At 47.7% G+C, this 13983-nt stretch overlaps 1 protein-coding gene across 5 annotated transcripts in view; it reads right to left on the reverse strand.

Moving 5' to 3' along the window:
- Nucleotides 1-200: 200 nt before the first annotated feature.
- The window catches only part of BCL2L13 (BCL2 like 13), a 65360-nt gene continuing 51577 nt past the window's right edge, over nt 201-13983 (reverse strand). For 2 of the 5 annotated variants that reach the window (XM_029205237.1, XM_029205236.1), the window contains one exon: nt 201-3533. In XM_029205237.1, coding sequence (XP_029061070.1) covers nt 2784-3533 — 750 coding nt within the window. In that variant the 3' untranslated portion in view covers nt 201-2783. Of the gene's footprint in view, nt 3739-13983 lie in introns of all 5 variants that reach the window. The other 3 variants (XR_003791090.1, XM_029205238.1, XR_003791091.1) reach the window with 3 other exon arrangements.

The raw sequence follows: 13983 nt of genomic DNA on the forward strand, positions 1-13983 counted from the left end.
CCAGAGGCTAGAAGCTGTTTCTACAAAGTGACCAGACAGCCCCTCTTGATGAAATGACCACGTCAAATTCTTGGTAAGGAAAGTTTGTGTAAACAGACATAAGAAATTAAGAGAAGAGGGGAAAAAAACCTTACCTACAATACCTTTCATTTCTATAAAACATCTCTTAAAATAATTTAAAAATTCTACGGGTATGACATTTGTCCCCATGCCAAGCTTTCAGGGAAAAGGCAAGGAACAGGCACAGCTTTTATATTAGCAGGAATCAGCAAGAGCCTGAGGAAATGAATTTCTATGGGAAATGAACAGGGGCGGTTCACACCCAGGGAGAGAGAGAACAGGCGAGCGGAGGATCGGCCTCTGGGAACCAGATGGTCAGCAGATGGCTTTTCATCTAGAAGGCTCTCTGGGGGCGGTGCTGATGGCCGTAAGGCACACTGGGACTGACTGGTTTCTGAGGCCCCGGAGTTGTCACCACTTTACTCCAGAGAACATAAACTAGCATTCTTTAATCCTGGTATTTTTCTCAAGAAACCTTCAGTGGCTTTTGCCAAGTGATCAGAAATCATTACATTCAATACAGCAGTTAAGAGTTCTGCAGGACCTACCAACACAGCAGTTCAAACGAGGGTGACGAGTCTGAGTTCCACACCTGCGTCCCACCATCATCCTCCCTCTACCTTAGACTCAGATGTTCCAGTCCCACCAAAAAGGGGGTGGGCAGCTGAGAAGCAGTTTTTAACGTCACAGTAAAACATGGGAGCCGCTACCACCACAGTCCTTACTAGGCGCTCCCTCCTCCTGTCCACAACCAGAGGGGACGCTGAGGTCCTCCTATCACTCGGGAACCCCGTGCTTGAAGGCCACGCTGTCTGGGTCACTGCTGAGTAAAGCGTGGCCCCGCCTTACCCCTCCGCCGTGGAGAACGCAGACCTCCCGCCAGCCGCCCTCCCGCCAGCAGCTCAGAAACGAACCGGCTCCTGTTAGTGCTTCAGTGCGTTCAGCCAATGGGCTTGAGGATCCAGAGTTCACATGTAAACACTGGAAAGAGAATATTCTATCATAAAAGGGAAGAGAATGAAGACAACTCAGCAGTTCGCTCTTCCCCTACGAAGCACCAGTGCTGCAGTCGGAACACACGAGGAAAACCCCCACTTCCCTCACCTCTGGCTCCTCAGTGAAGGACACCAAGACCCTGATCAACGTCCCTCCCCAACGAGACACAAAAACTCAGAACGCACGATACACTGCCTGGTAAAGCTGCACAGACACACAGACACACACACACACACACACATTCCAGACCTTTCTGACCAACTTCTAAACAGTATCGCTTTAGGAAGAATATTTAATTAAAAAAAATAAAACAAATAAAGCACATTTAGAACATCAAGTTTTGGTGATCAGGATAAAGTAATTTTATTACAAATTTCAGGATTTAAAAAGTAACCTGTTACGTTTACTAGGATAAATCTGAGATGACCTGTCTCAAGCACGTGTGTCCCCATCCGTGACACTGACCTCAGGCATGATGAGACGCGGTCCCCCCGTGAGGGATGCGGTCAGCGGATGAGGCTACGCTGAGTCTCCACGGGCACGTGCTGACGGTGATCATTACGGTTTGTCACTCTGGCATTTGGGCCGTGAGGAGCTCAGTGTAAGCCTCCGTTATGCAACTCTGAAGCCAAGCTAGAACCTCAAGGGCAGCCTCTCTTCCCTGCTTTTTACTTCAGTGATATTTAGGAGACTTCGTGTACTGAATGAGGGTTATGATTCCCAGGTCTGTAAGCCCACGTGTGGAAACCCTTATCACCTGGCAAGAGACCGCCAAGGAGCGGCCTGACTGGGAAGGAGGCTGAGGCCAGAACCTGGGAATCCCGCTAGTCCAGGTCACGGACAGCAATGCCCAGCAAGAGAGACACTGCCGGCTGGCGAGTCCCCGTCGGCTCAAGGGTGCCCACAGACAAAAGGGCTGCGAGCAACCTCGATAGGCCAGCTAAGCCACCCTCCAGCTTCCGACTCGGAGACAAACTTGCCCCGCGGTCACGGACAGGGGCCCCAGGTCTCTTCCGTCTTGTACGTTTAAAGACTAAAGGCAGCATCTTTACAAGGGGAACTGCGGGAAGCATCGGGCGAGCCCTCTGCACGGGGCCTCGGGGCACCCTGGGGCGAGGCGGGCAGGGCAGTACCTGAGAGGCGGCTGAGACCCAGCAGAGCACCTGGGCTGCGGGACTGAGGGCGGGAAGAACAGAGGAGCTGAGAGACTCCAGGCAGGAGCGCGCCAGCAGCCGAGGGGCCCACAGCCACGCCCTCCTGCCTGGGGTCTGCCCCCCAGGCGCCCCCATGGGGACCCTCTGGCTCTGAGACTGTGGCTCTCACGGGATGACGTTATCCCCGGGGGACGTTTGGCAACACGGGGAGACACGTGGGGTGGGGCTGTCACCACTGGGGAAGGCGCTACAGGGCTGGTGGGCGGAGGCTGCGCACCCTACAGGGCACAGGCCCCAGGCCCGGGAGCTACCCAGGGGCTGTGGACGCCAGGCGGGGGGCACTTTACACACAAGACCCTGAACCTAGCAGGCGCCCAGGCCTGGGACCTCCAATCAGACCACTGTGCGCAGCCTCCAGCTCAAGCCCTAACACGTGGGTCGGCCCCCTGCCCTGCGGACCCAAGTCCTCCTGACCCCGGAGTGTCCAAGGGATGTCCAGCTAGCTTCTGGCCGCTCCAGTCCAGTCGACACAACTAAAACCATACACCTTTTTGTGTTCTCTCTCCGAAAAATCTACTTCCTTCTCAGAGCCAGTGCCACCCCAACTGCCACCGCCAGGATGGCAACAGCGGCGGCTGCCCCCCCGAGGAGCAGGAGGGACTTGCCCTCGGGCGGCGGGCCAGCCTCCTCGGGGCCGCCCGGGGAGGGCCCTGCACCCAGCCCCCCCCACCCGCGGGCCGCCTGCCCTCCACCCGGCGGGGCTGCTGGGGGCTCCACAGGAGGCTCTAGCGGCAGGACCCCCTCCTGCTCCAGTTCGGCAGCTCCGGACGCGGCCGCTCCCGCCTCTTCTTCAGCGAGTTCCACGAACAGAGATGTCGTGGGACTGGCTGGCTGGCCGGCCGACCCCTCGGGGCCAGGCTCCCCGGCCGCCAGCAGGGCAGGGGCCGCCACGGCCGCCGCCTCCGCGCCCTCGGGAATCTCCTCCTTCTCCACGTGCACGATGTCAGAGTTGGAGGAGTTGTTCTCACTCTTCTCTCCAGCCCCGTTGCTGTCCAAGCTCTTGACTTCTTCGGGGTCCACTGTGACCTGCTGCCACGACTCGGGACCCAGGGACACCGGTGGGCTCTCGGTGCGCCAGCTCTGGCTGCTGGACAGCGACACGGGGAAGCCCTCGGCCTGCCAGGACGCCGTCGCGGTCGTCGGAGACTCCGGGGGGCTGGCGAGCGTGGAGCCGCCACTGGGCAGGATGTAGATGTCGTTGCTGTCCTCCGCGGCGCCCGCGGGGCGCTCCTCGTCCTCTGGCTCCAGGGCAAAGACAGCGCCCTAGGAGATGAGGGGGCGGTCAGTGCAAAGAAGGGGAAACAGACCTAAAATAAATGTAAATCTGGAGGCAGCCCCTTTCCTAAATTGAACTTCCAGGGATAAATGCACTGTTTAAACCTACAGTTTTTGGACTGAACGTGTTTGCTTGTAGACCAACACGGGAAGAATTTTTAACAAGACGATCCTCTGACCAGTTTCTTCAAAGCTGAAAAAGCAAAAAGCTGATTTATATTCTTATCAATTTATACACATTTAATGCAATAAATAATGCAACACAGCGGAGAAAAAGGCAGGCAGCTTGTGCCCTAGGGATCTATCGCTCGGCCGGGCTGGTGCCGTCAGGAGCCCAGACAGGGAAGGACGTGCTTTGCTGGCAGCCGAGGAGGTGCGGGAGCCTGGCGGAGGGACGTGTGAGGAGCGGGGAAGAGCCACCGCCCAGCAGAGGCCCAGAAACGTCAGCTGGGGACGGGAAGCAGCCTGCCGTGACCAGGGAGGTGCCGGCAGCAGGCGCCACGGCCCTGACTCAACGGCAAGGGAACGGTCATCAGCCACTCGGTCATGGATGAAGCCGCCCCGACGATGGGGAGGGTGCGGGGGACGCAGGCCTCCCGCCCTCCTGGCGGCGGGAGCCACACAGCAGCGACACGGCCACGGGCACTCCAGGCTCCCTGCGGGGGCTGTGTCGGCTCCGGTCACAAGGAAGAACACGACTCAATTTTGGTTCTTGACAAATTCACCATCTAGACGTGAAGACCGACACAGGAGGCACACATTTCACTGCGACACCGGCAGCCCTAAGGCAGGGGACACACGGGGACCAGGAGGTTCACGGCAGAGACAGACGGGAAGTCACCCAGAGTCTGGATGACGCCCACAGATGCTACGGAGTCTGCGGAGCATATGCAAGCAAACCAATTCCCACTCTACTTTGTGGTTACGGTGCCGTTTATACGAAGCAGAGTAGTTCTGCTCTGTGATCCAGTCACACTCGAGTTGTCTGGACATAAGCAATATGGTCCCTTGTGTCCCCTATCCTTAGACTCACATCTGCAGCCGAGGGCCTGAGGGTCAGAGAGATCCACGTGCTCACCAGTGGGAACTCCCACCAAGGGCTAAAAACAGAACCTCCAACAGCAAGAACTGATTTAAAAAGCAAAAGCAAAACAAAGGAACCATAATAAAACGGGTAAAAATTTTAATCCTCAGAAAGGAGACCTTTGCTACTTTTTATTTAGGGCTCGAAGCCAAAACAAGTGAAATGGAAATTTCACAAGTTGCATCATGAAGAAATGAGGGAAAAGTTAACAAACTAAAACAGAATTTAGCGTAAAACTACTGTTCTCTTTATTTTTAACAGCTCAAAGCTGAGAGTCAGGAACATTCTTCATCCCGTATCTGGAAGACTTCTTCATCCAACCAAGATACTGGATCAACACGGTTGTCAAGCGACAACTCTGGGGGACGATATGGCCCCAAAGCCAGTCAGACTTAGTTGCATCTTTCCTTGCTGTCATGGACTCTCTACCTTACGACTTATTTCTGTATTTGGGACGTGATTATTTTAATGACGATTCACCAAAAATTTTGTGCTTTTATGTAAGAAGTTTTAAAGAAAGAATAGATGACCATTGAGACTTTCACTCCTGGTCATCTGAAGCAAAAATATAAAAATAGAGGCCTCTCCCTTGACAATTACTGTCATTAATGAAGACTAGGCTTTCAATAAAAGATAAAGCACTGTTTTGGGTAATACTTTACCTAAAACTTAGCACATTAGGGGACTAACATCTACAACTAGCCTTAGATCCATTCCAACAATTTAAATAATTTTTAGCACAAAATATGTGTATTGCTGGAAACAGCTATCTCTTTAGTCCCACTGATACAAAAAACAGAAAGGAGTAACTTCAAGGGCTCAAAAATATAAAACGGATTGGGACCAACTAGAGTTTAAATATGCATGAAGGGGGAACTCCCTGGAGGTCTGGTGGTTGGGACTCCACACCCTCACTGCCAATCCTTGGCTGGGGAACTAGATCCTGCAAGCCGCACGGCGCGGCCAGTAAGTAAATAAATATGTACAAAGAATCAGAAAACTATGTTTTGTTTAAACACATGAAGCCCAGTGAGATCAGGTAACTTGCCCAAGGTCCCTCAGCTGCTGTGAGAACTGGACGCCAGTGTCCTTTCGAAGATTTTACTGAAATTAATTCATTTCACTTTCACAGATAAGGAAACTAAAGCAACTGAGATGGGTAAGTAATTGGCCTGAAGTCCAAAGCTGGGACTGGATCTAACCAGGCCGTTTACCTGCAGGGCCCACGCTTTCGTCAACTGTGCTCCCCTAACGCTCGAGCCCAAGGCTCCCCCCAACCCCAGACTTCCACACTGGTGCTTTTTCCTCAGTTTACAGCAAGAAGCAAATGGAAAAGGTTATTCTTGGTGTTTTCGTCAAGCAAATACACAAAGATGTGTTCATGAAACCCTTCAAAGAAAAAGGGAAGTAGAGAAGAAACAAATACGGAGGTAAAGGGACTCTTGTAGAATAAACGTAAGATAAAATGTAAGCGTAACCTTGGTTTTAGTGGTAGGAACGAAGTAAAAACAGCTTGGAGATCACTCAAAGAACCATTTCAAAGTGTGCAGCAGTGCTTCACCATGTCTGTATTAACCACATTTGCTTCGAGTTTTGTTCTGGTTCACACCAGTTACAAATTATTCTGCCACTTCAAGCAGTGTTTCACACGCAGGGTCACAGTGGCCAATGAACTTAACTGTTCCAGCCGAGGACACCGGGGCCGACTCCCAAGACCCCACTCCCTGGTAACTCAGAGACCCACGTCCCCTGGCGTGTACTAGCCAACCCGTATCATTACGATCTCTCTCTCAAGTATTCACCGGAAAAGACAAACACAGATACCTTGCTTCTCTACATTCAGTCAAACAGGGTACTAACGACCAAATGCCTCTTAGATCGCTATTAACCTAAAATAAGAAAAGAGAGGGAATTCCCTGGTGGTCCAGTGGTCAAGACTCCACACTTTCACCACCAAGGGCCCGGGTTCGATCCCTGGTCGGGGAACGAAGACCCACAAGCCTTGAGGCGCAGCCAAAAAAATAAAAATAAAACAAAAACAACAAAAAACCCCAAAGAAAATACTGTGAGAGAGACTCAGAGAAGTAACTTTCCACCTAATGTGATGACCAAGACCACAAAGAATACATTTTAAACACAGTGCAGTACACACGCACACTCACACATAAAATAAACAGATCTCATGAAACACTAAACCAAACCCTTACTACACTGAAACTACTTCAGTTGCAAAACCCATTTAACTGATTTTAGATCACAAACTACCTCCCACACTCTGTTCTAACCAGTTCTGACCTAAAAGTTCCCAAGAGACAGTCTTCAAACGTCCTTGATGAAAACAAACATAAACTTTTTGAGGTCTGCAGTTCTTAAAACAGAAATGAGAAGCTTCAAGTCGGAAAAAATAGACAAAAATTTATTTATTTATTTATTTATTTATTTTTGGTACGCGGGCCTCTCACTGCTGTGGCCTCTCCCGTTGCGGAGCACAGGCTCCGGACGCACAGGCTCAGCGGCCACGGCTCACGGGCCCAGCTGCTCCGCGGCAACTGGGATCCTCCCGGACCGGGTCACGAACCCGCGTCCCCTGCATCGGCAGGAGGACTCCCAACCACTGCGCCACCAGGGAAGCCCCCAAAATTAATTTTATTCAAACTATTTAATATTATTACAGATGACATTTCCCCCAGTAATCTTTCATGTAATCTAAATGTTTCACAGTAAGTATTTAGGTTAGCACATGCCGCAGGAGAAAACCCAGGAGAAGCCCGCCTCACGGTGGCCCCTTGCGGGCTCGCAGGCCTACTAGCAGTGGGAGCTGGGCTGTCCCGGCTCATACCTGGCTGTGCCTGACTGCTGCCCGGCAAAGACAGTCACCACCAAAACTCGAAGGAAACTTCAGACTCGAGAAGCGGAAAAACACACACTCTTAGGGACACATCTGAAAAGCTGACATTTGTAAAAATGTAATGTTTTCACAGAACACTTTTTCACACCATCATTTTTGTGAGCTACAGAAGCTGCTCTTCCATACTGTAATTGATGAAACTGAGGCTCAGCGAAGTTAAATGAATTCCCCCCAAAACTCAGGGCTAATATTTGGCAGAGCTGGGGCCACAAACAAATTGTGATTCCAATCTCAACTCCCACACTCTGGCCAGGGAAAAAATAAGGTAGAAGGCAAGCAAACAAGCGTGCGTGCACACACACACACCCCCGCTACCCTGCAGTCCCAGTACCAGCAGTAGCAGACAGTCACTCTCCACTTCTCTCTCTGGAAAGCTGGCCGCCAGCGGACATGTGCTCCTGACTGCGCCCCAGCGACCCCGGCCTCCTCCTGTCCTCCGAGCCCCGTAACACAGCCACCTCACAGCACAGAACATGCCACCCCGCCCTGCCCTGAGCCCAAGGAGGGCCCATTTTACTCAGCTTCTGGGTGGCAGCGCCTAGCGGAGGGCACAGCATCCACAATCAGCTAAGGGTTACTGGGTAGAAAACCGACACTGTAACTGAGGAGCGCTGGGGGCTCAGTGTGCACAAAACTGAGAAGCAAAACCTTCCGAGGGACTTGCAGCTTCCCCGTGGAAGGACTTGGACGTCTCCACTCCACCCCGAAGTGGGTTAAAAAGCTGAATGACCAGAAATCTCAAAGACTGTAAGAGAAGAGAGGTGATGCCACAAGGCAACCCGCTGTCCCGAGGCTGGAGACGGATGGGCGGGGCTGGGGGTCACCAGGGGACCAGTCCCAGGGAGGCCCTGCAATTCTGAGATTCACCTCTACCCCCCTGGCTCCCTGCTCCTGGGCGAGGGGGAAAATGAGCCCTGATCTTCCTGACAAGCTGTGCCCTCAGGGGGAACCAGTTAACCACAGCCTAACTGCCCAAGAGGAAGGGAAATACTCGCCGGCAGCCCACTTCAACCTTTCAGTCCTGCCCCATGTAAAGGAGGAGAGAGACACAGAAACTCTGGCCAAATTCACGGGGGGCACAGGCTCACCCACAGAGCCTAGTCACAGGACTCCAACGCGCCCGCCACACACCTCGCCACCACGTCACTGAGGCCTATTTACCTTTTACCCAGGACATCTTGTCTGGCTATCCAGAAAAAATGACAAGGCAAACCAAAGGGAGAAGAAAAACACACACACATTTGAAAAGAGGGAGCAAGTATCAGAACCAGACATGGTAGGGATGCTGGAACTATCGATCAGGAATTTAACACAACTATGATTAATTTGCTAAGGGCTCTAATGGATAAAGTAGACAGCACACAAGAACAGATGGGCAATGTCATCAGAGATGGAAATCCTAAGAACCAAAAAGAAAAAAATGCTAGAGATTTAAAAACAACAACACTGGAACAGAAATGAAGAATGCCCCCCCCCCTTTTTTTGGCCATGCCGAGCAGCTTGCAGGACCTTAATTCCCCAACCAGGGATTGAACCCAGGCCCTGGCAGTGAAAGCGCCGGTCCTAACCACTGGACCACCAGGGAATTCCCATGAAGAATGCCTTTGATGGGCTTATTATTAGATTCCACACTGCAGAGGAAAGAACCTCTTAGCTTGAAGATGTCTCGATAGAAACATCCCAAACTGAAAGGCAAAGACAACAAAGACGGGGGAAAGAAAACAACAGGGCATCCAAGGACTGTGGGACAACTACGCAAGGTGTAACACACACACCTGGAACACGGAAGGAGAAGAGAGAAAGGAACAGGAGAAAAATATCTGTAACGATAATGACTAAGAATGTCCCTAAATTAACGTCAGACAGCAAACCACAGATTCAGGAAGCTCAGAGAACACCAAGTACAGTAAGTGTCCGAAGAGCTGCACCCAAGCGTGTCATCCTCAAATTACAGAAATCAGAGGCAAACAAAAAATTCTTGACAAGTCAGAGGAAAAAGTATCTTACCTAGAGAGGAACAAAGGTAAGAATTACATCTAGCTTCTCATCAGAAACCAAGCAAGCAAGAAGAGAGTGGAGGGGAATATTTAAAGCGTTGAGAGAAAAAACCTACTGACCTAGAATTCTGTTCCTGAGAAGTTATCCTTCAAAAATGAAGGAGAGGGTGTGGAGAACAGGGAACCCTCCTGCACTGTTGGTGGGAATGTAAATTGATACAGCCACTATGGAGAACAGCATGGAGGTTCCTTAAAAAACTAAAAATAGAACTACCATATGACCCAGCAATCCCACTACTGGGCATATACCCTGAGAAAACCATCATTCAAAAACAGTCACGTACCACAGTGTTCATTGCAGCTCTATTTACAACAGCCAGGACATGGAAGCAACCTAAGTGTCCATCGACAGATGAATGGGTAAAAGAAGATGTGGCACATATATACAGTGGAATATTAGCCATAAAAAGAAACGAAATTGAGTTATCTGCGAAGAGGTGGATGGACCTAGAGTCTGTCATACAGAGTGAAGTAAGTCAGAAAGAGAAAAACAAATACCGCATGCTAACACATATATATGGAATCTAAACAAATGGTACTGATGAACCTAGGGGCAGGGCAGGAATAAAGACGCAGACATAGAGAACGGACTTGACGGGGAAGGGTAAGCTGGGACGAAGTGAGAGAGTGGCATGGACATATATGCACTACCAAACGTAAAACAGCTAGCGGGAAGCAGCCGCATAGCACAGGGAGATCAGCTCGGTGCTTTGTGACCGCCTACAAGGGTGGGATAGGGAGAGTGGGAGGGAGGCTCCAGAGGGAGGGGATATGGGGATATATGTATACATATAGCCGATTCACTTTGTTATACAGCAGAAACTAACACAACATTGTAAAGCAATTATACTCCAATAAAGATACTAAAAAAAGAAAGAAAAATAAAAATTAAGGCAAGACATGTGATCTTAAAAAGAAATGTATTAAGTTGTACAAGTAAGAATATACAAAAACCCACTGAATTCTACACTTCATATGGGTGACTGTGTGGCTGTGAATTATATCTCAATGAAGTAAACTATTCACAAACACACCACACACACACACACAAAGGAGAAATAAAGATTTTTCTCAGACAAGCAAAAACTGAAGGAATTGCTAGTAGACATGCCTTGTAAGAAATGTTAAAAGAAGTTCTTTAGAGAAGGATAATGATATAAGTCAGAAACGCAGATCTACACAGAGAAAGAGAGGCCACTGAGGAAGAAGTAGGTGAAGGGAGAATAAAAACTTATTTTTCTTATTCTTAATTGATCTTCCAGATAACAGCTGCTCCAAGTAATAACAGCAACAATGTATTCGATTATGTGTGCTTATACAAGTGACATGAATGACAGCAATGATACAAGGGATGCTCTTACAAGGTACTCACTCACTCACAGTGCGCGTGAAGCAGTACAGTGTTACCTGAAGGTGGACTTGGATTCGTTGTAAATGTATATGGCAAACTGTAGGGCAACCACTTAAAGAGGTAAAAAGAGAAATGTAATGGACATGCCAAGAAAGGAGAGAAAATGCAAACATATAACATCCTCAATTAAAACCACAAAAGGCAGAAAAAGAGTGGGGGACAAAAACTGGAACAAAGAATAAGGGCAACAAGTAGAAAACAATGACAAATATGATAGATATTCATCTAATTACATCAAGAATTACTTTGGGGCTTCCCTGGTGGCGCAGTGGCTGGGAGTCCGCCTGCCTATGCAGGGGACACGGGTTCGAGCCCTGCTCCGGGAAGATCCCACGTGCTGCGGAACAGCTAAGCCCGTGCGCCACAACTACTGAGCCTGCGCTCTAGAGCCCGCGAGCCACAACTACTGAAGCCCGCGCGCCTAGAGCCCATGCTCTGCAACAAGAGAAGCCACCGCAATGAGTAGCACACGCACTGCAATGAAGAGTAGCCCCTGTGCGCCACAACTAGAGAAAGCCCGCATGCAGCAACGAAGATCCAATGCAGCCAAATAAATAAAATTAAAAAAAAAAAAAAAACAGAACATTTCAGAACCAACACCTTTACAACTGTAATTTTTTTCCCTGTTCTTATTCCTCTTTTCTGTTTTATTTTCGTTCTATATATGATCTTGATATAGCTCTTTCCTGCTCACAACTGGTTTAATTTCTTCTTGAAAATGTATGACCTATGACTGTTTTGAGTAGTATTTCATATTAAACACACACATATCATTTATAAGCCATCTGTGATTGATACTGTAAGAGGAAAACCTAGCAATCGTTAAAATGTTTACCAAAGAAAATTTAGCTGAAATGTTAGGTCGACTCCTCAGTGCCACAATACAGTGTGGTTTGGTCTTCAAAGTGCTGGGGACCCTACGAAACTATTTAGTTGATTATACTACAGTCTATATGAGCTAATGTGTTCTAATGTATCACATCAAAGTGTATTTGGAAATAATAGAAGAAAGTAAAGTCTGTACTATTATATAATATTCAAGGTAAAACACTCACAGCTTTTAAGAAATTTATAATGCCACACTTACTGAATCACATTTATGCTATACAACGATACCGAACAATCCCTTGAACTATCAGAAAGCTATGTCAGAAAAGGCTTTTCTCCAATATCTATTGCTCAATAGTAAGCCACCTTCTCAAAGTATTAATGAGGTTTATTTATATAGTTAAAATTCTAATATTGTTTAAATACTAATATTTTACTAGCTATTGTTTTATAATCTAGTAAGTCTTCGTTTAGATACTTAATGCTTTGTTAACTATGGTTTTATATTTCTAAGTATTTAAACCTTTAATTTGATCATTGTTGTGTATACTTTTAATGAAACATGGGGACCTCCCTGGTGGTCCACTGGGTAAGACTCTGTGCTCCCAATACAGGCGGCCCAGGCTCGATCCCTGGTTGGGGAACTAGATCCTGTATGCATGCCACAACTAAAAAGTCTGCGTGCCACAACCAAGATCCCACATGCCGCAAGACCCGGTGCAGCCTAAATAAATAAATATTTAATGAAACATGGAACATATTTTATTATAAAGGGGAAAGTACCAAATACTTCACTGTTTATATCCAGAGAGTTTAAAGCCTGAGATAAGAAAGCTATCATTAAACAACAAATTCAAGAGATGCTCAAACTGGTTTACCACTGAAAGAAGACCTGTGAAAATATGTTAGGCAGGTATGCAGATTGGTTGTCTCCCTCCTTGCCATTCTCACCGCACATCACATCTGAGGCACCCAGATGGGTCATCAAATGAGAAATTTAGCATTACACACTGAGAGCACTGGAAACACTGGTCTTCACGTTTCCATTTTCCCTCTCCCAGCCCTGCAGCATGTTACTCACCTGTTTTTAATGCTACACAAATATTCACAGTCTCATGCCTATTTGCTTTGGATGCTGTGTGCCGAGCTGTAACAAGATGTCGTTTCTTTTGTTATCTGTATACAGCTGCTTGCTTTAAATTAGTAGATTCTCAAATAGCTTTCCCTGCATGTCTAAAATACAAATACTGCATGTTAAAGGAAGGAAGGAAGGAAGGGAGGGAGAGGGAGTAGCTACATTAATTTCACACAGAGCAGATTTCAGAGCAAGGAAACTTATCAGGGATGAAGAGGGGTGTTACATAATGGTAGAGGGGTTAAACCTCCAAGAAGATGTAATAGTCTTTGATATGTACACACCTAACCAAAGAGCTGCAAGAGAAACAGATGAATCCACCAAGACAACGGGAGACTTCAACAGCCTCCACCAGAAATGGACAGCTCCAGCAGGCAGACAACCAGCAGGGTACGACAGACGTCTATAGACTACTTCCATCCAACCACAGCAGGACACACCTGCTTCCCAAGCTTACGTGGAATATTCACCCAGACCAACTTCTGGGACATGAAACATACCTTAACAAATTTAAAAGAACAGAATTATACTATGCCTGCTCTCAAACCGCAATGGAATGCAACTAGAAATCAATAACAGAAAGACAGCTAGAAAATCCTCAAGTACTTGGAGATTAAACAATATATTTCTAAATAACACATGGGTCGAAGAATAAATCTCAAGAGAAATTTAAAAAATCTTTTGAAGTAAATTAAAATACAACTTATTAAAATTTGTGTGAGACAGTGAAAGCAGTGCTTAAGTGGAAAGTTACAGCATTGAATGCATATATTAGAAAAGAAGAAAGATCGAAAATCAATCATCTAAGCCTCCACCTTAGGAAACTAGAAAAAGCAGAGTAAATTAAATCCAAAGTAAGCAGAAGAAAAGATAAAAATAAAAGTAGAGCAGAAATCAATGAAATTGAAAATAGGAAATCAATAGAGAAAATCAACAAAGCCAAAAACTGGTTCTTTGAGAAAATAAATAAAATTAATAAGCCTCGGGACTTCCCTGGTGGTGCAGTGGTTAAGCA

Source organism: Monodon monoceros, unplaced genomic scaffold, assembly GCF_005190385.1.
Source record: "Monodon monoceros isolate NGI ecotype Baffin Bay Population unplaced genomic scaffold, NGI_Narwhal_1 Super_Scaffold_6, whole genome shotgun sequence".
In the NCBI taxonomy this organism is placed as follows: domain Eukaryota; kingdom Metazoa; phylum Chordata; class Mammalia; order Artiodactyla; family Monodontidae; genus Monodon; species Monodon monoceros.